General features: G+C 45.4%; 8 protein-coding genes across 8 annotated transcripts; 5 read left to right on the plus strand and 3 right to left on the minus strand. All coding sequences in view use genetic code 12, as the record gives it.

The window, feature by feature from the left end:
- Positions 1-1,188: 1,188 nt before the first annotated feature.
- CXQ87_005057 (uncharacterized protein) lies at positions 1,189-4,107 on the plus strand (the record flags this gene model as incomplete). The annotated part of the gene is made up of 1 exon (XM_025483486.1): positions 1,189-4,107. The coding sequence occupies one exon, from the start codon at positions 1,189-1,191 to the stop codon at positions 4,105-4,107; it is 2,919 nt and encodes a 972-aa protein (XP_025335721.1).
- A 52-nt stretch (positions 4,108-4,159) lies between these two features.
- On the minus strand, positions 4,160-6,235 carry CXQ87_005058 (uncharacterized protein; the record flags this gene model as incomplete). Its single annotated transcript, XM_025483487.1, has 1 exon — positions 4,160-6,235. One exon carries the CDS (start codon positions 6,233-6,235, stop codon positions 4,160-4,162), a length of 2,076 nt encoding a protein of 691 aa, XP_025335722.1.
- Positions 6,236-7,178: 943 nt separating this feature from the next.
- Positions 7,179-10,886, plus strand: SMC1 (cohesin subunit; the record flags this gene model as incomplete). The annotated part of the gene is made up of 1 exon (XM_025483488.1): positions 7,179-10,886. One exon carries the CDS (start codon positions 7,179-7,181, stop codon positions 10,884-10,886), a length of 3,708 nt encoding a protein of 1,235 aa, XP_025335723.1.
- A 259-nt stretch (positions 10,887-11,145) lies between these two features.
- On the plus strand, positions 11,146-12,569 carry CXQ87_005060 (uncharacterized protein; the record flags this gene model as incomplete). Its single annotated transcript, XM_025483489.1, has 2 exons — positions 11,146-11,769; positions 11,808-12,569. The coding sequence occupies 2 exons, from the start codon at positions 11,146-11,148 to the stop codon at positions 12,567-12,569; spliced, it is 1,386 nt and encodes a 461-aa protein (XP_025335724.1).
- Positions 12,570-12,606: 37 nt separating this feature from the next.
- Positions 12,607-15,387, minus strand: SGD1 (Sgd1p; the record flags this gene model as incomplete). The annotated part of the gene is made up of 1 exon (XM_025483490.1): positions 12,607-15,387. The coding sequence occupies one exon, from the start codon at positions 15,385-15,387 to the stop codon at positions 12,607-12,609; it is 2,781 nt and encodes a 926-aa protein (XP_025335725.1).
- Positions 15,388-16,004: 617 nt separating this feature from the next.
- CXQ87_005062 (uncharacterized protein) lies at positions 16,005-17,060 on the plus strand (the record flags this gene model as incomplete). Its single annotated transcript, XM_025483491.1, has 1 exon — positions 16,005-17,060. One exon carries the CDS (start codon positions 16,005-16,007, stop codon positions 17,058-17,060), a length of 1,056 nt encoding a protein of 351 aa, XP_025335726.1.
- A 1,075-nt stretch (positions 17,061-18,135) lies between these two features.
- Positions 18,136-20,718, plus strand: CXQ87_005063 (uncharacterized protein; the record flags this gene model as incomplete). Its single annotated transcript, XM_025483492.1, has 1 exon — positions 18,136-20,718. One exon carries the CDS (start codon positions 18,136-18,138, stop codon positions 20,716-20,718), a length of 2,583 nt encoding a protein of 860 aa, XP_025335727.1.
- A 44-nt stretch (positions 20,719-20,762) lies between these two features.
- Positions 20,763-22,174, minus strand: ULP2 (SUMO protease; the record flags this gene model as incomplete). Its single annotated transcript, XM_025483493.1, has 3 exons — positions 20,763-20,766; positions 20,796-22,109; positions 22,155-22,174. 3 exons carry the CDS (start codon positions 22,172-22,174, stop codon positions 20,763-20,765), a joined length of 1,338 nt encoding a protein of 445 aa, XP_025335728.1.
- Between the last annotated feature and the right edge of the window lie 1,250 nt (positions 22,175-23,424).

Below are 23,424 nucleotides of genomic sequence, written 5' to 3' on the forward strand. Positions count from 1 at the left end.
AATTTGATATTTTATATGTAGACGGTATCAAAGAAATTGATTTGACGGGTACACCTTTGAGATTTTGTTGGATTCACATGATGAACAAGCAAGCTACTTAGACGAATATGAGCATCGGGAAGTTGGGCCATCATTGCCGTATTCTATACCGATCTAGATATAGTAAATTATCTATTTGATGAAGCTTTGAAAAAGTGCTTTCCGATCAGGTTTAAAGTGGATAGTCAGACTAAGTTCAGGGGAGCTTGATGAATCGCTTGTGGTAGAGGAGTAATCCAAGGATCAGACAATAAATTGAGGTTTCTGCCATTCGAATCTGTTTAGGCATGAGGATATACAGTTTGCCCTTAAAGTGTTTGAATTTCATTCGCCCTTACCGAATAAGATTCTCGTGAAAGTATATTGTTCAAAGTCTGCCACAATGGAAAGCTTAAAGCGTAATGTGAAGAATGTGGGTTCTCGTCTAGTGGTGAGCTTTAAGGCCAGCTAGAATACCAATATCTCACAAATTATTTGTAAACCATGAATGATAAAACCGTCGCTTATTTTATTCAATCATGTATGTGTATTCCATGTCATCTCTTGGTAAGGTGGCTGAAAAACCTGCCCATTGCAGAAGCTGGTTGACGGGAAGAAGAGAGATCGTTTAAAGCTTGCAGTCTCTGATTTTAATTTATATTATCGGGAACGAATCTAGAGGTTTTAAGTCTTGCACGTACCCATTCAATCAGGGTTCATTGAGCCTCACAGGGTCCTTTTCGCAGCCATAATGACGGGTGATACAATCCAAGAATTGAACAAAAAAAAAAAAAAACGAAGATGACATAGGAAGATTCACAGTCAGGAGGAAGCAAGCTAAAACTTATCTACGAATACGTCGTGTTACCTAGATCCTCTTACTTCCATGTAATTCCTCTCTGGCAACACCTCAGGACACTTACTATTTTGGCCACACATTCAAATCCAAGAAAGACAAACCACTGAAAAGGCATTTTTATGAAATTTCCGCTGCAGCATTTGCCTATTTGACAAACCAAACTTCAGAAACACCAGCCAAATCAACGGTATGATGTGGTCGGCCTGGTGTCTCCTGCACATGCACCTCCGAGTACCAACACCTCCGATGAGAAGGAAAAAAAAACAGTCACAGAGCCCTTGTGACCGATAAGCTGTACCCCATATTATCAAATGTCTCAAAACGATAACAGGCCAGCTTCCGGGCCCAGCCTGCCTGGCTACCATGAAAATGACCCCAATGGGCAAGACAATATGGCGCTAGAAAATGCAATTGGTGATGCCTTTAAGCAGTTTGGATTTATTGATGAAAACAAACATCAAGATGAACCAGATAACGACAAATCTGGAAATTACGAGCACCAAGACGAACAACATGATGATCATGCAGAAAAGGACGATGATTTCAATCTAGAAGAGTCTGTGTCACAGGCTTTTGCCTCAATTGATCAATCTAAGGAGCCAGAGAAGCCTGAATCAGATAACGTGAAAGAGGAACCCGAGGAGCTCAATCTTGAAGATGTCATTGGGGATGCGTTCAAGAGCATAGCAGATAATTTCAACCTGGATAAACAGGATAGTGGGGAGCAGGACTCGTCGGATCACAAATATGAGCAGGAACATGAACAACAACCCGAACATCGAGAATCTAAGGAGCCAGAGAGTCAAGAGCTGGAACACCACGAGTCTGAAGCTGCCCAAGACGACACTAATCTAGAAGATGCTATTGGTGCAGCTTTTCAGTCGCTTGTGGAAGATAATCAGCCAAGCCACGAGAGAAAATCATCAGATCACGAACTCCATGCGGCACTTTCAACATTTGCAGAGGCCCGTCGTGAGTCAATCTCTGAAGGCAAAGACCACAACATTGATCTAGCCGGACTAGTGTCTAATGTTGTGCAGCAAATGGCCGGCGAGGGCGAATCTGAGAATGTCGAGGGTGCTATTCCGAAAGATGTTCTTCAGGAATTGGCCGCTGAAATCACAAACCAAGTGCAAGGTAGTGAAGAGCACAGCCGAAAGGTCGATGTGCCACTGATTGACGATAATGTGTTGATGCACTTCCAGAAGGAGGCCGATAAAGAGGAGGAAAGACACCACGATTCAGCCATTTCCAGTGCTCTTGCCAACGCTGTCAGAACGGCGATCCGCAAGGCACCTCAGAAGGGTACAGAGCAAGAGCCGGAGGAACATGACTTGGAGAATTTGCAAATGAACGAGATCTTTCAGAACGCTTTCAACATGGCCATGCAGAACCCACAAGAGCTTCTCACGTCTTTCGAAGGAGAGCCTGAGCTTGCTCTTCCACCAGAAGTGAAGGAAGCTGCAGCTTCAGCAAAAGATCTGACTGTCTCTACGGCAGCTGCTATTGCAGCACTTTCCGTCAAGGATGCACTCAATAAGAAAGATGTTCAGCCAGCAGAGGAACCAAGGAAGTCACTTTCCATCGCTGAAACTTTGGCTTTCCACAGATCAAACATGGGTGCAAAGAAGCCTGTCGTTGAAAAGCCAGTGGAAGCAGAAAAGACACAGTCTAATCCTCATTTGTCTAACATCCTTTCCTCGTTGTCACAGCATATACAATCTGGAAGTCAATCGCAGAACTTGATGCTGCTTATTCGTCAGATGACCAACGCTTTGATGCTTAACAAAAGCACTGTGAACACCAGTGCTATAGTGCAAGAAATCACGAGCTCACTTAGAGAGACCCCAGAAGTTCACCATTTCCACGTCGAGAGTTTAAAGAACGCCAAAGAGTTTCTCACAAGCAGTGATCTTGATACGACTCAAAAGTCGTCTGTGATTTTGGACAACATTCTGGAGGTTCTTCTTTCGAAGGAAAATGTCCCTCTGATCGTCAGCACCGTCCAAGTTCCCAAACCCGAACCCAGCAATTTGCTTGAATTTCATACTTCTATCTTCAACAGCTTGACTTCTTTTGGAAGCTTGAGGGGCAAGAATGCTGTGTTAGGTGTCAAGCCGGATACAGAATCTGACGAATACAAGGAGCGCATTCGCATCGACAACAGAGAACGAAAGAAAAAGTGGAGGGAAGGTAATATCGAACGCAACAAGGATAATGACCTCCGTTCCCGAGTGATTAAGAGAGCTAACGTGATGTTTGGTGAGGAGAATACTCCAGAGAAGAAGACATGGATCGAGGAAGAGTTTCACGCCAGACGCGAGAAACGTTTGGCTAAGCAGAAGAAGGAGGGCAACAAGTCGTCTGAGAACCTGGCCTTCGCAGAAGAGCTCATGGAGAAATCCTCGAAAAACCCAAGCACATTGGCACATGATAGTGTGTTCATCAATCGTTTGACGACTGGTTTCAACCTAGTGAGCGAAATCGGGGCTCGAGAGGACTCCAAGTCCATTATGACTGCAGCTTCTGCCTACTTGGCGGTTGTTTCCAGTTCATACGCCATTACATTGGGCGTGACAGACAGAAAGGCAGTCACCAATGCTATCACGCTGATCTTGAATTCGATTTTAGACTCTGCGGTGAAAACAGGGGACTTTTCCAGATTGTCATTCCTTCTCAAAACAGAAGATTCGTCCACAGCACAACCAGCAGACACTAAGGATGTTCTCAGCAGGATCTCAGCATTGACAGGAGGTGCGTCCGGAGTGAAGGGAGCGTCTGCGTTAGAGATCCTTAGGAATTCACAGAAAAGGCTCGGTCTCGATTTTGTCAACAGCGATAATAAAAAAGTCAAGTTGGCAGACCTGAGCACTAAATTTTTGGAGAAGGACAAGAATTCCATGTCTCGTATCCAATCCGAGATAGACCAGTTGAGGAGCTCCATATCTAATGCAACCACAGGAAGCTACCTTAACGCTGGTTTGAAGATGCCGCTGTACAGAAGCACCGTGTCGTCTGTCAAGGAAGAGGCGCCTGGGCCTTTACCAAAGGGTCCGCTGCCTTTCATTTCCAACAAAGTTGGCACAGGTGCAGAAAGTACCAATTATGGTGGCAGATCGGCTTTAAGAAAGCCCGGAAGCTTCCAGAGACCGGCATTCTCCAAACCACAGAACCGGGGAAAGAACCTCGGTTTCCCCCCACTCTACTCAGCATCATTTGAGCTGAAATAATGACCATTTACTTTAAGCATGTATTATTACTATCATTTCAGGAGGGTTTAATTTACACTATTGGGACAGTTTCCTTTTGTAGCCAGGCATAAGCACGGTACTCGCCAAGATCAAGAAGCTTCGTGCCAAAATCGGCGACTATCGACTTATGGTAGCTGTTGATCCACCGTTTCTCCACAGCACTGAGGTAGCCAGGATCAACAAGATTAAGACCCAAAGGCACCTTCGTCAAGTAGTTGAATGCTAAGAAGTTAGAGCCTCTGTAAGGTTTCACAGGATCGGAAGCAATGATCTCTAGTTCACTCTCCACTCTGAAACCAAACTTTCCATCCACGTAGTAGCCTGGTTCATCGGTGACAATTGCACCCTCCTTGAAGTAGTTCACGTCTCCACCGCCCAGCGGTATGTATAATGGACCTTCATGAACATTTCCAAATGCACCCACGCCATGACCGGTTCCATGGTTGAAATCCAAGTCTTCATTCCAGAGTGGTTGTCTAGCGAAGGAATCCAAGATCGTACCCGCAGAAGGGTTCTCTGGGAATTTAGCAGTAGCCACAGCAACATGGCCCTTGAGCACTAGAGTGAAGAATTTCTTCATTTCAGGTGTGATACCTTCATGACCAAACTTGAACGTTCTTGTGATGTCAGTTGTTCCTTCGAGGTAGTGGGCTCCAGAGTCAATTAGGTAAGGCGTCGTTGGATCGATTATGGCATTGTCTTCCTTGGTAGGGGCGTAATGGATGATGGCAGCATTTGGGCCAGTTGAAGAGATGGTCTCATATGATAAGCCTCTGAAATGAGGTAGTTTGGAGCGAATTGCAAAAATTTTTTGAGCTGCCTCGTACTCGGAAACTTCTCTCTGCTTATGGATCAACTCGTTCTCCAACCAGGCAAAGAATATAATGAAAGCAAGGGAGTCCTTGGCCTGTGCTATTTTGGCATTGAAAAGCTCCGTCTTGTTTTTCGTCAACTTGAGGACGGTCACAATGGAGTCGTAGATAACCGTTTGTCTGGACACCGACAGAGGCAACGAGGAAAGAAGAGCATAGTTGCAAGCGCTCTTAGCTGGCAAAATGATACGCAAGGAGTGGTCATATATGGTGGCTCTGAAAGTGGCCAAGTCCGTGTAGAAAGCTTTGTAGGGCTTGACCGTCAAAGTATCGATTGCATGGAGGTATGTTTGCACAGATTCGAGAAGACTATCCTCAGCATACAAGTATACTTTCTTCAAGGTCACTATAGCGTAGGCAAAAAAGAAAGGCGAAAATGGAATAGAATTGTCGGCACGCAAGTTGAAAAGCCAGCCGATATCGTCCAAAGCGGTGATGACCAAATGGGATGCTTCCTTCTGCTTGATGACCTCTCTGACCCTCGAGATCTTTTCATTTGCTGATTCACCAGCATACTGTGGGGTAAATATGTATGCTTGGTCCTGAGGCCTAGCGGGCTTCTCGTCGCCCCAGACCTTGTCTATCAAGTTGTAGTCAATAAATGGCTTGAACACCACACCTCTGTATCTCAGGGTACTGCTGAAGTACTGGCCCACAGAAAGACTCAAGAGCTTTGGATCAACAGAAATAACATTAGACAACTTGCTCTTGGACGCCAGTTCGAGTGCAAACTCTTGCCAGCTGGGATAACCGACCTGGCCTTGTTTCAACAACTTCCAGTGTTTCTTGTCCAACTCCTTCTCCGCCTGCAAAAAGTACCTGCCATCTGTCGACAAGGCAGCTTCTCCGCTTAAAGTTTCTGGATCATCCACGGTCACCACGGCAATTCCAGCGCTACCCTTGAAACCCGAGATGTATTCTCTTCTCTTATCTGCCACAGCGGTGTATTCAGACTGGTGTTCGTCCTCAGAGGGAACAATGTAAACAGAAATGTTATGCCTTTTCATGAGTTTCCGAAGTCTCTGAAGCTTCTCTCCAGCATCCAATTCAGACACAACACACTCCGGAGTAGGAAGTTCTGGAAGAGGGTCCCTGTCCAGCGGGCTTTCTGAAACGAGCATTTTCGACAATTCGTCATCGTTGATGTCTGCAGCCGGTGAAGGCACGCAGCTGGTGATCCACTCCTTGAAAGACCACTTTTTGGTGTCTTTAGGAAGCAAAGGTTGTTTTTCCATGGTGGTTGAGAAGTGTGGATGAGTAGTGAGATAAGGTCGGTACTTCACGTGATGGTACGGCTCCGGCCCAAATTGAATAGAAATTCGGGTTCAAGAAACAGACTTGTATAAATTTAAGAGTTTTGAGATGAGTTGCTTTGTTTGCCCTGGAATCTGTGTTTTGCTGTGGCAGCAGATCCACCATACGCACGGCGTCTATTGAACGTATCGATGACTTGTGAGCGAGGTCGGTCTTTAGAGCACGTACTAGAGGAAAATTTAGTGAATTCAATTGAGATTGAAGATATCTGAGGTGTTTTTGATACTCGTTCTTAGAGTTGTATGAAGCATATCTTATCGATCGAGTGAGGTTAAGGTTCTGTGAGGCAGTTCGGAGTTTCTGGAAACCATGTTAATATGAATTCTATCGTTTCGTGATTATTTTTGTATTTCTTTGGATTGAGGAGCTGCATCTCCGGGAGGTTCATTTTAGCTATACTAGGATAACAGATGATAGTATGGTGTTCACTCAAGTTGTGAGGTGCTTGCACAAGAAAATCTCTGTAGTATGGTTTTGGTTCAAACGCATTTCATTTAATCTTGAACCTTGAATTACACCGCAATTAATTCCAGATAAATCTTTTTAAAGTGTCATCATAGAACAAGGCTTCCAGTAGGGTCGTATTGTATTGATCGTCTCCATCAGCCAATCCACCGAGGTATCGCTTGATTTTCGATATCCTCACTCGGGCTCAATAAGCAAAGGAAGAGCTAAGGAATGAAATATTTGATATTAGTAAAAAGAAAAAAAAAAAAAAAAAAACCTTTTTTGATTTTAACCCAATTGACCTAGTGCATCTCTCAGCTATCCATGTACTGATACGGTGCTGCACCCGTGCACCACACCAACATCAACAACGCGTCCCAGATCGCATCAAAATAAACCATCATCCTACCTCACACAATGGGCAGATTATTGGGGCTAGAATTGCATAATTTCAAATCCTATAAAGGTACTGCCACAGTAGGGTTTGGTGACTCGTCTTTCACGTCGATCATTGGACCTAATGGCGCAGGAAAATCAAACATGATGGATGCCATGTCCTTCGTTTTGGGTGTTCAGTCGTACCATTTGCGGTCCTCCACCCTCAAGGACTTGATATACAGAGGCCGTATTGACGAAACAGAGCCCACGCAAGTCTGTGAATCAGCATATGTGAAAGCCATCTATGAAAAGGAATTCGGAGAACAGATGGTGCTTCAGAGAAGCATCAACTCAGCAGGCACTAGCGAGTACAAGATCAACGATAAGAGCGTGACTGCTCTCCAGTATACCATGATGCTCAAGGAGGAAAACATCTTGGTTAAAGCGCGGAACTTCCTTGTCTTCCAGGGCGATATCGAGAACATCGCTTCCCAGGAGCCCAAGCAGCTTGCCAGCTTGATCGAAACTATTTCCGGCTCAGCTGAGTTTGCTAGTGAATATGATCGTCTCCGAGACGACAAAGAAAAGGCCGTGGAGCTACACGCCGAGGTTTTCTCAAGAAAGCGTAACCTTACCACAGAGTCCAAACAGTACAAGGAACAGATGAGAGAGCGTGAACTTTTTGAAGACAAGCTCAGGGAGAAGAGCAAATACTCAAAGATGGCCCATTTGTACAAGCTTTTCCATAATGAGCGCAGGCACTTCAAACTCAAGAGCGATGTGAGATTGACATCCGAGAAGGCTCTTGCAGCGAGACGGAAACTTGCCGAATGTGAAGATGACTTCAAGAACAAGGCTGCAGAGAGTACCACACATGAGTTAGAAGTCAAGAAACAAGACTCGCGCATTGCCGAGCTTCGACAACAAGCTGAGACTACCAAGCGTTCTACATTACCATTGCAATCCAGTCAAAAGCTTCTCGAGAACAAAATCTCCTTCACAACAAAGAAAATAAGGGATCTTGAGGCCGATATTCGCATCCAGATAGATCAGGAGCAGGCACTTCAGACCAGACTCAACGATACTGAAGCTCAGTATCAAGCATTCAACCAAAAGATTGCTGAGTTGGAACAGCTGGTCAACATTCCAGAAGAGGGTATGAAGGAGTATGAGACCCTTCGAAATGCATTTTTAGCAGACTCGGGCTCTCAACTAGAGCGTGATCTAGCTGTGCTCCAAGCCGACAAGGTCACAATTGATATCTCTCTAAAGGACCTCGATCTGCAGAAGGAGCAGTACGATTCTCGTGTCACGGAGTTGGAGTCCAACATGCAAGTATACCTTGGCCTGTCCTTGCATGACCTTAATGCCAAGTTACAGGAGGTAGAGCAGATGAGACTGGAGAAGCAAAAGGAGAAAGAGAATTTACAGGAGCAACAGGAAAGAGTTTCGTTCAAAATGCTTGAATTGAACTCTGAACTCAGAGATGTGATGTCGAGATTAGAGGATTTATCGTCTGAGCAGAAAGAGTCTAAGAAGCAGAGGGAGCTACGCGACAACGTCTCGATGCTCAAGGCATTGCTTCCCGAAGGCTCGATTAAGGGACTTGTGTACGAGCTTGTCCACGCAAGTCAACGAAAGTATGATGTGGCTCTACTGACAGTGTTGGGAGCAGATTTTGACTCTGTTGTCGTCGATACAACTGCAACTGCTCATAAGTGCATTGAAACATTGAAAGAAAGGCGTGCTGGTCTCGCCTCCTTTATTCCGTTGAATTCTGTTGTCAATGAATCGATGAACTTAAACTACCTTAGGTCATTACATGAGGACGCTCGTCCTGCAATCGATATCGTGAAGTATGAAGATCCATCTATCGAGAGGGCTGTGCAATACGTTGTGGGAAACACCATGATAGTCGATAACTTGGAGACGGCCAGAAGCCTTAAATGGAGCTCGCAGAACGAACTCCATTGCAAAATAGTTTCGCTTGATGGCTCTGTGATACACAAGTCCGGCCTTATGACAGGTGGTCTACAAGACAAGCGTTCAAGTGCAACAGGCCGTTGGACCAAGGAAGAAATGAACAAGCTACTCAAGAAGAAGGATGATATCACTGCAGAATTGGAGAAGACCGCGACGGAGAAGCCATCTGCTGTCGATATTAATTCTCTTTCCGAGGAAATTTCCCTGCTAGATGCGCAGAAACCATCAATCACTAACCAGATTGTTGTTTTGGAGCGTCAAGTGTTCGAGAGAAATCAGGAGATTCAATTTTTGAAGGAATCTGGCCAAGAAGTTGCGGATCGTTCCGAGAGGAAGACACAAGATCTTGAAAATTTGCAAAATCAGATACTACAGTTCGAGGAAAAGATTACATCCCTCCAGCAACAGGTTTATTCAGAGTTCTGTGACAAGTATGGGCTTGCTTCCATAAAAGACTACGAGATATTGCATGGCACGGCACTCAGGGCCAGAACACGAGAGAGATCAGATTTCGAGAAAGCTATATCCTCGTTGGAGAACCAAGTGGCATTCCAAAGAGACAGAATTCAAGAGACTGAGCAGAGAAGGTCGAAACTCGAAACTGACATTGTTTCAACAAAGGAAGACCTCGAGAGAATAATCGAGAGTCTTTCGGAGGCGAGAGAAAATTTGCATAGAATCGAGGAACAGGTGGAGGCAGAGAGTCAAGCAAAAGCTGCCTTGGTTGAAGCATTGCAAGAGAAGATGAGGAGTGCAGCAGCGAGAGAATCGGAGATGAAAGACCTCGAATATGAGGTAAAGACTTTGACCAGAGAAGTCACTCACTATGAAGAGGGTCTCATGAAGATCGACTCTGAGCGACTCAATATGCTCAAAAATTGCAAGATCGAAGACGTAGATCTTCCTTTAGAGGATGGATTTTTGGACGCCATCTCGCTTGACGACGCGAATGTTTCCGAAGCTGCTTATCAGGTCCACATTGATTATGGCTTACTTGAACCTAAGTATCAGGAAAAGTATTCTGCCAGATTAGAAGCAGAAATCAGCGCTAGGATTGAGACAATTGACAGCGATTTGCACGCGTTAACACCAAATGCCAAGGCTCTTGAAAGGCTTCAAGAGGTTGATCAAAGGCTCAAGGAGTTTGACAGAGAGTTCAGCAAGGCGAAGCACGAGGTCAACAGAGTAACATCCAAATTCAACGAAGTCAGAGACAAAAGAAAGGAATTGTTTATGGATGCTTACAACCATATCTCTGGCAACATAGACAAAGTCTACAAGGCGCTCACGAAGTCCCCTGCCTCTCCTCTTGGTGGTTCTGCCGACCTTACATTGGAGGATGATGAAGTGCCGTTTGCTGCAGGTGTGAAATATCACGCTATGCCTCCATTGAAACGCTTCAGAGACATGGAATTGTTATCGGGAGGTGAGAAAACAATGGCTGCATTGGCCTTGCTTTTTGCTATTCACTCGTTTCAACCTTCCCCATTCTTTGTATTGGATGAGATTGATGCAGCTTTGGACAACAGTAATGTGAAGAAGATTGCCCGGTACATCAAGGAGAGTGCTGGCCCAGGCTTCCAGTTTATTGTTATCTCTTTGAAGAGCACAATGTTCGAGAACTCCGATGCGCTTGTGGGGATCTACAGAGACCAAAGGGAGAACTGTTCCAAGACTATCGGTCTCGATTTGAGACAATACCCTGAGGAGCACGAGACTATCGCGCTTCCTGAGGGCCATCAAATCGCGGCTGCAGAAAATTGATTACTCGCGATAAAGTAAGCAGTTTTTCAACTCATCGCACTTCTCCACAAAAGCAGGACATGAGATGCTTCGGTCGATCCGAATAGCGATTCCTCGGGCTCCGTCCTTGAATTGGGCTCCCAAACCCATAATCTCCATACGACACAAACTGTACAAGTCCATCCTAAGCAGAAAAACAAAGAGAGGTACCACCGATAAGACCTCCCGAGATAATATCCGCCAACGAGAAATACACGATCTTTTGAAATCCCAGCATGACATGTCGCTCGATAGTATCAAAATCCCCGAGCACCTCATCCACAAGTATTTATTCATGAAGAATTACGAAGACGTTCACATTGATGGAGTGAAGGTCCTAGACGTCACCAACGAGGGAGAGGGTCTAGCCATTATACCGAGGCAAAGGTACGATAGTGATGCTTCTGAGAACGACTTCACGGTTGTTACAATCCCAAAAACAGTTCCTGGAGATATTGTGACAGTTTCATTAAGAAGGCACCACATGTTTTTTGCAGAAGCCGAACTCATACTGGTGTCGAGGAAATCACGAAAGCAGAGCAGGAGGAATGACAGGCTCGTTGTTTGTAAGCATTTCAGCAAGTGCTCTGGTTGCCAACTTCAGATGTTGAGCTACGAAGACCAGCTTCAGTTTAAGAAGGGAACCATCGAGAAGGCCTACCGTTACTTCTTTCCACAGATCTTCGATAATCCTCCTTCAAATTTTGCAGAAGTCATGCCCTCTCCCATGCAATTCGCCTACCGTACAAAGCTCACACCCCACGCCCAGATACCCAAAGATCTCAGAGCGGATGATCTACCACTTCCAGTTGGTTTTCTCGATGTTAGAGCAATGCAACCTGTTTTGGATATTGATTCATGCGCAGTTGCATCTCCTGAAATAAATATGGCTCTCCAAGAGAGAAGGTGCGTTTCAACGAAGACCTAGTGGAGCTCATTGACGGTTCAAAGAAGAAGGTGGATCCCACGTTCGTTCTTCGTCTGAGCATCAGGATTGACCACAACACGGGTGAATTTGAGGATGTCTGTCTCACTAAGAGAAAGAATGTGGTCACTGAGAAAGTTGATGAGTATGTGTTTCAGTTGGAGGCCAACGAGTTTTTCCAAAACAACCGCAGCATTCTTCCTATTCTTCTCGACTACATCAAATGCAATGTCAAGAACATCGATTATAACTATATCGTTGATGCGTACTGCGGATGTGGTTTCCTTGGAATAGGCCTCTCATCAACGCTTCCAGATGAAGGCAAACTCTTTGGTATCGAAATAGCACTGAAAGCCATCAAGTACGCTGCTCATAACGCCAAAATCAACGGCTTGCACATTCCAACTAAGGCTGTTTTCGTGGAAGGAAATTCTGACGAAATGTTCAAGATGAAGGAATTTGCTGAGTGTGGAGCAGTTGGCGAAGAGGCACTTGTGTTGATGAACCCTTCTCGTAAGGGATCAACTCCAGCATTCATGAAACAGCTTCTTGAATTTCGGCCAAAGGCAATTGTATACATCAGCTGCAACCCTTTCACCCAGGCCCGAGACTTGGCTGACTTTGAAGCGCTTCAACGTCGTTCTACCACTAAATACCGCATCAAAGCGCTTACTGGATTCGACTTTTATCCTCAAACCAAGCATGTCGAATCGGTTGCGATTCTCGAACTTATCGAGTAACCCTGCATTATCACTATGTACATAGAAATCGTCATCATTAAAACTCAGCTTCCCTGGCAAACTCCTCGATAATGTCATGCATGGCATTGATACCCCATTCAACTCTCTTGCGTTGCTTCTTGCCTGTAACGAAATCACTATTCCTCAATCTCTTGCCAATGAACCATTGGATGCCTCGAAGAAGAGCAGGCTGCTCCTTGGCCTTGAGAATTCTCTCAATCAAGACCTTGTCGTCAAACTTTTGCTCATGCAAACTTTTCTTGTGGCTCATACCCATACCAATGGCATTGACCTGTGACTTTCTACCCACATTGTCCACGAAAGTGATGAATAAAACCTCCAAAAAGAGTTTTGTGTCGTTGCTAGCCGTCACGAAATTCACGGTTCGCAAAAGATGCAAAGCTAAAGACCCTTCAGCAAAAAGATAGCCAAAGAGTCTACCCAAGTTGAGTATCTTTTTGAGCTTTTCGTCATCCTCCATGTCATCATCAAACCCGGAGAAAACGTCCATCTCCTCTTCATCGTCGCCAGCACCATCAAAGCCTTTGATCAAGTCCCAAAGCATGAACTGGAATGTCTTTCTGTATGAGTGGTTGTCACAAAGCTTCGAGGCCAAAACACCGTAGTAAGGATTCCAGGCAGGCTCGACAACAGCACAGTGAATCAAAATTCGTGGGATCTCTCTTTCTTGAGCCCTCTTCAATGCAAGCTTGTCCAATTTCGTCATGGCATCAACGTAATCATTTGCGGACATGATAGAGATGAAGACCGCTCTTCTGATGTCTGTATTCATTCTCTGAGCTTTCGCAAGTTCGAGCCAGTTAGGCTCTGCGCTGTCCAAGAAGTCATTCATTACTTCCTTGTTGACCAAGTCACCCTGATTTTTGTCCTCGTTTCCCTTCCAAGCAGAACCAACAAGCCACCATTTACCCTTGGTGTGAACGCTTCTGATGTCGTCAAGAGAAACCTGTAACGAATCAGTGAGTTTGCTGGAGGAGTAGGTACCCAAAAACTTCTTCAAACGAAGCGCTAGCTGGTTGGTTGCGTCGTTGTTGTTCTTCAACTTGTTGTTTTTAAGTGACGTGATGGTCTCAAGCAAAAACTGCATTCTGGGAGAGACTTGGTCTTTGGACAAGGTGTTAGCTTTCTTGGTCACTTCCAAGACAATCTCCTTCAAGGAGGTTGGGTCGTCAGACCGCATCTGGTTTCCAGATGTACGGACGATTTTGAGCAAGTGCTCAGCAGTTTCCTCCGACAAGTCACGAATAAGCTCCTTGATGAGATCGTAAAGCAACTTTGAGGAAACCAAATGGAATGCGTAGACGGAAGAAAGAAGTGAAATGACATTGAGGATTTCCTTGTTCTTCTTTCCCTCGCTCTTGTAGCTGTCATACTTCTCTATAAGCGTCTGAACAAAGTATGCACCAAAGTCAACTCCCTGCGAACGGTAAAGAGCGACAACAAGAGCAGAATGCAAGTAGACAAAGGTGTCAAGAAGACGTTCTTGCTGAATAACACTGGTGAGAAGGATATTCACAAGATTCTCAGTCACCTCTTGTCTGGGGTTATTGAGGAAAAGACCGTTGATGTCGTTGGCGATTGCACCAATGTTGGTTTCAGACAACTTGTTGATGGCGCTTTTCAAGGACTTTTGCAATGCAAGGATTTCAGGCGATACTGCCAGCTTTTCAAGTGCCATTTTCTTTCGAAGCGCTGGAGGAATGTACTTTGAAGGTTTTTCATCCTGGTCACTCTCAGAATCACTGGCTGCTTCAGTAGGAGCAACGAAAGGATTCTCTTTCCGGCGAGGCTCATCTTCAGAGTCAGAAGCTTCTGAATCAAAATCGTCCGAAACTGAAAATCCGTCAGACTCTGCATCTTCGCTTCCATCTTGATCCACAAAGTCGAGGCCATCTAGCAAATCGTCCAAGCCATCGTCTTCGTTAGAAAGCTTGCCTTTTTTGCCGTCCTTGAGGCCAAGCTTCTTGGCATAGTACTCAATGTCGTTATCCATGGGGTCCACGAAATCAGCTTCCGGGCCAGCCTTCTCCTCCTTATTGGTAGAGGTTTTCTCTTTTTTGTTCTTCTTTTCCTTGAGCGCTTTGAGCTTGGCCAAAGGGTCTTCTTCCTCCTCCAACGGCTCCTCTTCATCAAAGTCATTTTCATCAATATCGTCACCAGCAGAGTCTAGGTCCTTTTCATCGAAATCTCCGACATCCTCGTCCATTCCCTCGTCGAAACCGTCTTCGTCGTCAAAATCACCCTCAGAAAGCTCATCATCAAGATCGTCCTCCTTGACCACTCTCACCTCCTCTTTCGTCTTGTTCTTCTTAGCCTTGAGTGCAGCCAATGCAGCTAGAGGATCGCTTTCCTCTTCTTCCTCAAACCCACCAAAATCGTCCTCATCGAGATCGTCGTCATCTCCACTTAAGTCTTCTTCAATGTCATCTTCCTTAACGACTCTGACCTCCTTTTGTGTGGCCTCCGGTGCACCCTTCTTAGCCTTAAGAGCCTTAAGCGCAGCCATTGGATCATCTTGAGGCTGATGTGATTTTTTCTTTTCCTGAAGTTTCTGCTTAGCAGCAGCAAGTGGTCCTGCTTTATGATCTTTGTGGCTTTGTGGCTGCTTCAGCCTTTTCTGCTTTTTGAGTTTCCTCTCTTCCTTCCTCTTCTCTTTACGAGAAACGGGTTTCTCCTGGCGCTTCCGTTTGTTTTTGAATCGGCTGTCTTCGCCGTTCAAGCCTTCTTTCTCTCGGATCTGATCGAGCAACTGGCCCGGGATTCGGATGCCATGCCTTTCCTGTTCCGTTCTAGCCATGTAGTTTGGGTTCAAGCATCAAGGCATCTCTCTATTTTGCAGCTGCTGCAGGCGATGTAGGTCACGTGATTTATAAGCATTTCTGGCTATAAGGCCGTCAAAACGCCTGGTGGAGCCCTCAGTTTGTGAAGATTCTATAACTTGAGACAGAATTTGCCTTCCCTGATCGTATGCCCTAAAAAAGTTGGAGTTTGCGTGTTTTGTACCTCATTAGACCTGGCTGCGAAATGTTCTCTGCAGCAGTAGAGATGTCAACAGAAGGTTTACTAAAACGTCACTAAATTTTTCTCATATTCAACTTTGAGCTGCTTACCTGGTCTAACGATTTAGTCTCTTTTAGATTTCATTGCTGTCTTCAAGATTTCACTTCTTGAATATCCTACCTTAGTTACCACGTATAGACCTAAACCACTTTCACAAATGCAACCTTTTCCGCATGAAATGAAAAGTCCGAAGCTCAAGAAAATTGCCTAAATCCCCACTTTACACTCTCTGACAAATCTTAGATTTCAAACGTCGTCACCACCACAGACCACTTCAACCTCCCTAGGTCCGCACCCGTGCACCATATCTCCCGAGGCCTTGAGCACCGAAATCACAACCCCAAAGTCACAAGCATGAACCGGTTCAAGCTAGATTTGTGGGGCGTAAAGGTCGACCTTAAGCTCCTAGGAGACATATTCTTCCTCACGGGAGCAGGTCTCTCCATGTACTACATGATCAGCCATTTGCTTGGAGATTTTGATAGTTCGGTGAAGCTGAAGCAGGCTAAGAAGAGTGGCTCCAACATTCTCAAGAAGATCCAGGCGACTCACCCTGAGCTTAAGAAAATCACATTGAACGAGCACGAGAAGGGTTTGCTTAATTCGTTGGTCACGCCAGACGACATCACCACCGGTTTCGACGATGTGGGAGGTCTCGAGTCCATCATAGACGAGCTTCATGAATCTGTCATTTTACCCTTGACAGAGCCAGAGCTTTTCGCTGCACACCTGTCCCTCGTGCTGCTGCCCAAGGGTGTTTTGTTTCACGGTCCCCCAGGATGTGGTAAGACCATGTTAGCAAAAGCTATTGCCAAAGAAAGTGGAGCATTCTTCCTTCTGATCCGCATGTCCACGCTCATGGACAAGTGGTACGGAGAGCTGAACAAGATCGTGGACGCCATCTTCTCCCTCGCTAATAAGCTTCAACCATGTATTATATTTATCGACGAGATCGACTCGTTTTTGAGAGACAGACAGCTGACGGACCACGAGGTATCGGCCTTGCTCAAGGCAGAGTTTATGACCCTTTGGGACGGCCTCTTGCTGAACGGCCGTATCATGGTGATGGGTGCCACGAACAGAATGAATGACATTGATCTGGCGTTCATGCGTCGTTTGCCCAAGCGTTTTGCCGTGGGCAGACCCAACAAAGAGCAGAGGAAAGCAATTCTACAGAAGATTTTGAAGGACGCCACGCTTGACGAGGAGTTTGACATTGACAAAGTCGTAGAGAAGACCAACGGCTTCAGTGGATCCGACTTGCGTGAATTGTCCAGAGAGGCAGCTTTGAAATCGATGAAGGAGTACCTCAAGGAGAAGTACAAGCGGGGAGAGAAGCAAAACCCGGAAGGCAAGGTGCGTCCGCTACAGACCCGGGACTTCATTGAGAGTGAGCACGATTTGGATTAGTATAGAGGTGTATGCGCGATGCGATAAGTTTTTTCATCAACCACTTTTTTTTTCTTCCCGACTCTCTTCCATGCCAGTGTCACAGCGTCAGTGTCCTAGGAATCAAAGGATGCTTTTGTTTTCAAGGAGCCTGGCGCTGTGCCACTGTCGGCTTTTTCGAAGATCTCCATGCCTTTTGCTTTGTGGCATGGCGATTCAAAAGAAAGCCCAGATCAACAATCAGCAACAGTGAAAGCTAGGTAAATGCTCAATTGTGCTTTGCAGATTCTGCAAGGCCCCGCTGTGCTGAGATATTCTTCATTGGCGTTTTACGATGAAGCAGTAGAAGGACTGTTGAATGTAGACAGTACCCTGGTAGTAAAACAGAGATGTTAGTTTCAGAAGAGGGAAGTTTTGTTATCTCAGATGGCCCGAGGAGGAATTGCTGTCTTGGGAGAACAAGGCATCCTAGGCAGCTTGAGTCATGTCTTGACGCTTTTCTGGATTTCAAAGTCCTAGTATGCTCACCCTTGCAACCTTGCTTTAGTGCTAGAAAATGACGTCTTTTCTTTGGTTTTGTCAAGGCTGTGGGTATTCTTCCATAGAAGTATCATCTTAAACTGACATTGATGGTTCACTCTAACTACATGTGGATCATCTCCTTGAGACCGTAGGGAATCTAACGAACTTGATGTTTGTCTCCGCAACTACGAATTCGCTAAGAGTCGAATTCACGGGGTCCCTCATATGTATTCAAATCTGAATTAAGCTTCCGCTCTGTGAACCCCGATTCTAGGATCATTTTCACCAAAAGTGTAGTTCATGATATTAGTAGGTTTCTGTATTGTGTCTAACATTTCGCAGCCAAGGGTAATCTTGCAAAAGGTACCGCCAACTCAAACTTACGCAAAGTACCAAATGAAAAAAAATTAGAAGGACACCAATTATCAGTAACTGCCAACCAGTTATATTTAAATAATTGCCCCCAAAAACCTCTTTTCTCCCATTTACGTCACCGTATCGGTGCATCTTGCCTTCGCAGCCAAATTGTGCAGTAGTAGCAACAGATAACCCCAGATTCTTCCAAACCAACTCCATGAGTCTTTTCAGATCAAGGCTTTATGGGCTCAATTCACGGATTGGTCGGAACCCCAGCCGGCTAGTTCTGTTTGCCAGACACGCCTCGGACGTGGAAAACCTCAAACTGGAAACATCACAGAACGATCTGGATATTTCCTATGAAACCACCGGTGTCATTGACTTTGAGAAACAACACGAAGTGCTTATTTTCTTCGATAATGTGTATCCTCGGTGGCTTGCAAGACTCAAGTTCAAGAGTTACTTGCAGCCTGCTAACTGGTTCAAGAGAGGTAGCGAAGATCACCTCAAGGAGCGTTTGTTCAAGATGGTAGAAAGGGGAAAGAAGCCGCTTCCAGAGGGAACCAATGCACAGCAGTTTATTCCATTGAGAAGAGATGGTGGTGCTTTTGTCAAATTTGTCGTACCACCCTCGTCCACTCCTAAGGATCTCACCAAGTTGCTTGAGGAGAATATTAGGGAGTACAAGAAAAAGAACCTGAACCCGGTATCCTCTTTCGTTGCGCTTTTCAAACCGGCTCCTAGTGCATTCCAGGTCAAGGGTACCCCATGGATCGAAGACTTGAGCAGATTCCCGTCGCCAAAGCTTAAGGTCAAGTTTCAGGGTGAGACATTGTCCGAAGAAGAATTGTACCTTTTGTTCAGACGCTATGGTCAAATCAAAGACATCTTTCCTGCTACTTCCACCACACCCTACGCTACCATTGTGTTCAAGTACACTGACTCGTGTATTCGTGCTAAGAACTGCGTAACTGGTATCACCTACAACGATGGTCAGCTGGCCTTGCACTTGCAGTACATCCCCGTTGAGCGGGTTAATTATATTGCAAATGCTATCAATAACCACCAGAAAATTGCAATTCCTTTGATCCTTGCTATTTTGGCCACTACCGCCGTTTTGATCTTCGAACCGATCAGAGAGCAGTTCATCCAGATCCGTATCAAGCACAGATTCACTTGGGATAACCACAAGGACAATATGATCGTGAAAGCGTTGTACATTCCATACAAGACTCTTGCAAATTGGATCACGGACACTACCACATTCATTGATGACTCCCTTTGCTCTATTACCGGAGACACTAACAAGGAGCTGGAAGAAGTGCCATTGATGGACCTTCAGGCAAACCTATTCCTACAAGAGCGTTCTGAGAAGGCCAATGATGTGAAGATGTGGATCCATGAAAATGCAAACACATTCATCATCGTCAAAGGTCCAAGAGGATCAGGCAAGAGGGAGTTCGTCGTTGATAACGCTTTGCAAGATGACCACCAGTTTGGTAAGAAGATGCTTGAGCTTGACTGTGAGCAAATGATCAAGGCTAGAAGTGACAATGCGTTCCTCAAAAACACTGCTTCACAACTAGGCTACTTCCCTATCTTCACTTGGACCAACTCGATCTCGCAGTTTGTTGACTTGGGTGTTCAAGGATTGACGGGCCAGAAATCAGGATTAAGTGAGTCGAAGGAAACGCAGTTCAAAAACATGTTGCTGTTGACCGCCTCAGCAATCAGAAAGGTCGCTCTCTCTGACTTTAATGCATACAAAGCAGAGTTAGCCAAGCAGCGCAAGGCGAAACACCAGGACGACGATTCCAAGAACTACGACATCAGAGAGGATGACTATCTCCAGCTGCACCCTAAGGCCAAGCCGGTTATCATTGTTGAAAACTTCTTGAGAAAATCTGAATCACCAAACGACTTCATCTACAAACTGATTGCTGAATGGGCGGCACAGCTTATTCAAAGCAACACGGCTCACGTCATTTTCATCACTCTGGATGCCAGCAGTTCAACTCACTTAACAGCGGCTCTTCCTAATCAGGTGTTCAAGACTGTGTCTTTGGCAGATGCCACTATGCAAAGTGCAAAGCAGTATGTCATGAGTCAGTTGAAGGATATGGAAATGCAGTCGCTGATTGAACACTGCTTAGCTCCTATTGGTGGAAGAATGCTTGATCTTCAGGCGTTCGTAAGACGTGTGAGATCCGGAGAACAGGCTGATGATGCTTTGCGCCAGATGGTCACTCAAGCGGCCGAGCAAATCACCACTTTCTTTTTGAATGTGTCTAAGGCAGATACCGAAAATAATTGGAGCACGGATCAGATCTGGGCGCTCATGAGACTTCTTGCTAACAAAGACCTGGTCACTTTCGATGAGTTGACTCAGTCTCCTCTATTCGGTGACAGCGCTGACACAGTAAGCACATTGTTGGTGTTGGAAAAGAACGACTTGATTTTGCTTCTGAGAGACAAGGGTATCGTAAGCAGCATCAAGACCGGCAGACCCTTGTATAAGGCAGCTTTCAAGAATTTGGTTGAGGATAAGGCAGTTTTCAAGCTCTACGAAACTCGTCTCATCAAGAGTTTGATCAAGCTAGAGAATGCAAAGATCTCTCAACTTGAGGATGAGATCAGCAAGATTGGCGAGGCTGTCGCTTCCGATTGGCTCAAAGACAGACTTACTTTTATCGAGCAGAAGATCAACGCTAGCACGCAAAGTATTCGCCTGTACGAGAGTCAAATCAAAGATGTGCTGAATGTTGGGGTCGAGCGAAAAAAGCGTCTCTTTGGGTTCTAATGCATTTTCTATATGCTCATAGGTGAGCACTGGGTGCCAGAGGGTTATCTAGTAAGGTTTGCAGAATGATCTCGTACGCCATTCTTCTGCGGATATTGCGCATATCTTGCTGACCGAAGCCAAGAGGCTGGTCTCTGGAAACGAACTTGGCAACTGTACATGTAAATACTCCACAATCAAAGCCATTTTGTTGCTGCGGCGTCTTCTCACCAGCAATGAGGTTGTAGTCAATGGGAGGAAGCAGGAGTCGTTCGGCCTCCTTCGTCATGTATGTTTGTAACAACTCTACAGCAGCAATGTTACCTCTGGAAGCCAATGAGTCGAAATAGCTGATGGTATGCTTCTTGTTGTTTATGACGGCAAGTGCCCAATGGGTGCTCATGATGTTGATTGGCACAATGACTTTATCCTTTTCAAAAAGATTGATTTTCCGTCTTTTGGCCCAGCGAGCCACACCCTGGTAGCCCTTCTGTTTCAATGTGGAGAAGAAATGCGTGGTCCAGCAGTAGACCAGTTTGTTCTGGTCAGTGACCATGTTCAAGTAGAAGTCAATGACATTGTCATTGAGCCACTGCCCGTCGGCCAAGGTTGAGAGGTCCCTGACAGTCAAATCAATGGAATATGCGGAAGCAACCTGGCCGCTGGAGTTGCGTGAACCCCAGTAACTTTGTACAATATTTAGCTGATCCTTGGCCAATGGAGGAACCACCGAAACCAGAGATTTACGTTCGGTGGTGATGAGGTCCTGGATCTTCTTTTGCTCGTCTCGTAGAACGCTGGTCACCAGTGGGAACCCAGCCAAGATGGTCTCAGTGAGTGTTTTCTTCTGGCTGGGTAATGGCTTGAATGGTTGGTAAAATTTCGACACGGCAGCATCGTACTCGTCCGTGGGTTTTGAAGGAGAGAAGAAGTCAGATGCAGTGTCGGCTTGGATATCTGAATCTAGCAACCTGTTGGGCAAGATGGATGTCGAGTTCAGGATGTGGTTTGCATGGTCCTCTTCAGATCTAGCCTTGAACTTGTTTCTGCTGATGGCAAGAGAAGTGCCGTACTGGCCTGTTTCCTCTAGCTCCTCGTCAGAGTCCACCAGAAACAACGAAGCGTATGGATCTGGGTTTCTCACTGAAGAGAACGTAAGTGGTATCGTTGGAGCTGTAGGAGTTGGTTTAGGCTCCGGCTTAGCTGGCTCCACATGGGTCTCGACAGGCTCCGCTTTTGGCTCAATCTTCTTTTTCACCTTGTCCACAAGGGTCTTGAAAAACGCTATTATGAGGAGGGAGTATGTGGTGGAAATGAGATGGTAGATTGCGTCTTTGGAGAACCTTTGAGGTTTTTCTTGCTGGGGTTCCTCCGGCTCAGTATGGAGGTCGTACGTGATTTCAGGATCGTGCCTGGGCCTCGACGGCGGGGCATAATGGATTCTATTTCGTGTGGACAAGGGATTTGTCAGATTCATGGAGAAGAGTTGTAGCTCAAGTTGATGCGCGCTAGATAGGTGAAGTTGTGGTATCATCAAAGTGGAGTGGGGGCGTTCTTTAAAAAGTAAAAAGAGCAAAATTTGATGTTTTGGTGATACTCTGGCTGAACCACAGAAGATCTTGGCAAGATATAAGCATGAATGTCGTTTTCAAGTTCGTTGGTGTGGGAGCTCAACGGTGCGTTTTGCAGCCATCGGTGATAAGCGGATAGGGCTTAGGGCAGTCAGCATATGAGGAATACAGCTATGTGGATTTAGCCATGTAAAGACCACAGGAAAGCATTTAATGGCTTCTATCATCATTTCCTGGCTTTGGAAACGAAGACACCAAAAATTTATTCAAAGACTCCTGGGTGTCATTTTTCATGTCTCATAGACACAATACCATGGGAGAGGGTTGTGAAAACTTAGCCAGTGATGGGTTCCTTAAGAGAGGAAATAAGCCGCATTAAATTGAGGATATAACATGGAAGCTCAATCAAAATTTCTAAAATCGGACTCTGACTCGTGGGTATAATGGACAAGGTTTTCGCAGATGCAAAGGGTGCTTCTTATAGAAAACAACCGTAAATCAGAAAGTTTTAACAAGTTTAACTTCGATTTACTTTTCCATTTCTAGGTCAATTGACCACACAATTGACCACCAGGATCTCATGCTGGCAGCTATTCCTGTACCCATAATCTGACAAGCCCCAGACCTGGAGGCTTAAAATTGAAAGACGAGTGAAAAATACCCACATAACGGTTTTCCACGAAAGTCAAACTCGCCCAAATCCTGACATCAATGCCACAGCTCTACACACAGACAAGTTATTCTCCAAATTAACAATTTCCAAACTTCCCTAAAAAACAGCCTGGAGCCGTGCTATTAAATTCCGACGCAAATGAACCAGATTATCGCGTCATTGTTGCGCATCGAAGCTTCCTAATGTAGCACTGGCTGCAAATGTCAACGCAATGGCGTCGTTGATCTGGGAATGTCTCCTTGAAATTGACCAATCTAGAAACTCTCTCCACTAAGCCAAATCATCCAAACTGCAAAAACCAGCCTAGAACATTTTCCTCGTGCATCTTGTGACTTTCATGACTATGAACGCCAAGTGGTACACTGCCTTGTGCACTCCATGAAGATACCCCCTCCAACACACTCAATCACTGGAGCAGTAAAATTATAGAGAATAAGCCAATTCACTGTAGCAAAGTCACCTTTTTATTTGTGGAGTCGAAAT

Source organism: Candidozyma duobushaemuli (assembly GCF_002926085.2).
Source record: "Candidozyma duobushaemuli strain B09383 chromosome Unknown G_B09383, whole genome shotgun sequence".
Lineage (NCBI taxonomy): Eukaryota > Fungi > Ascomycota > Pichiomycetes > Serinales > Metschnikowiaceae > Candidozyma > Candidozyma duobushaemuli.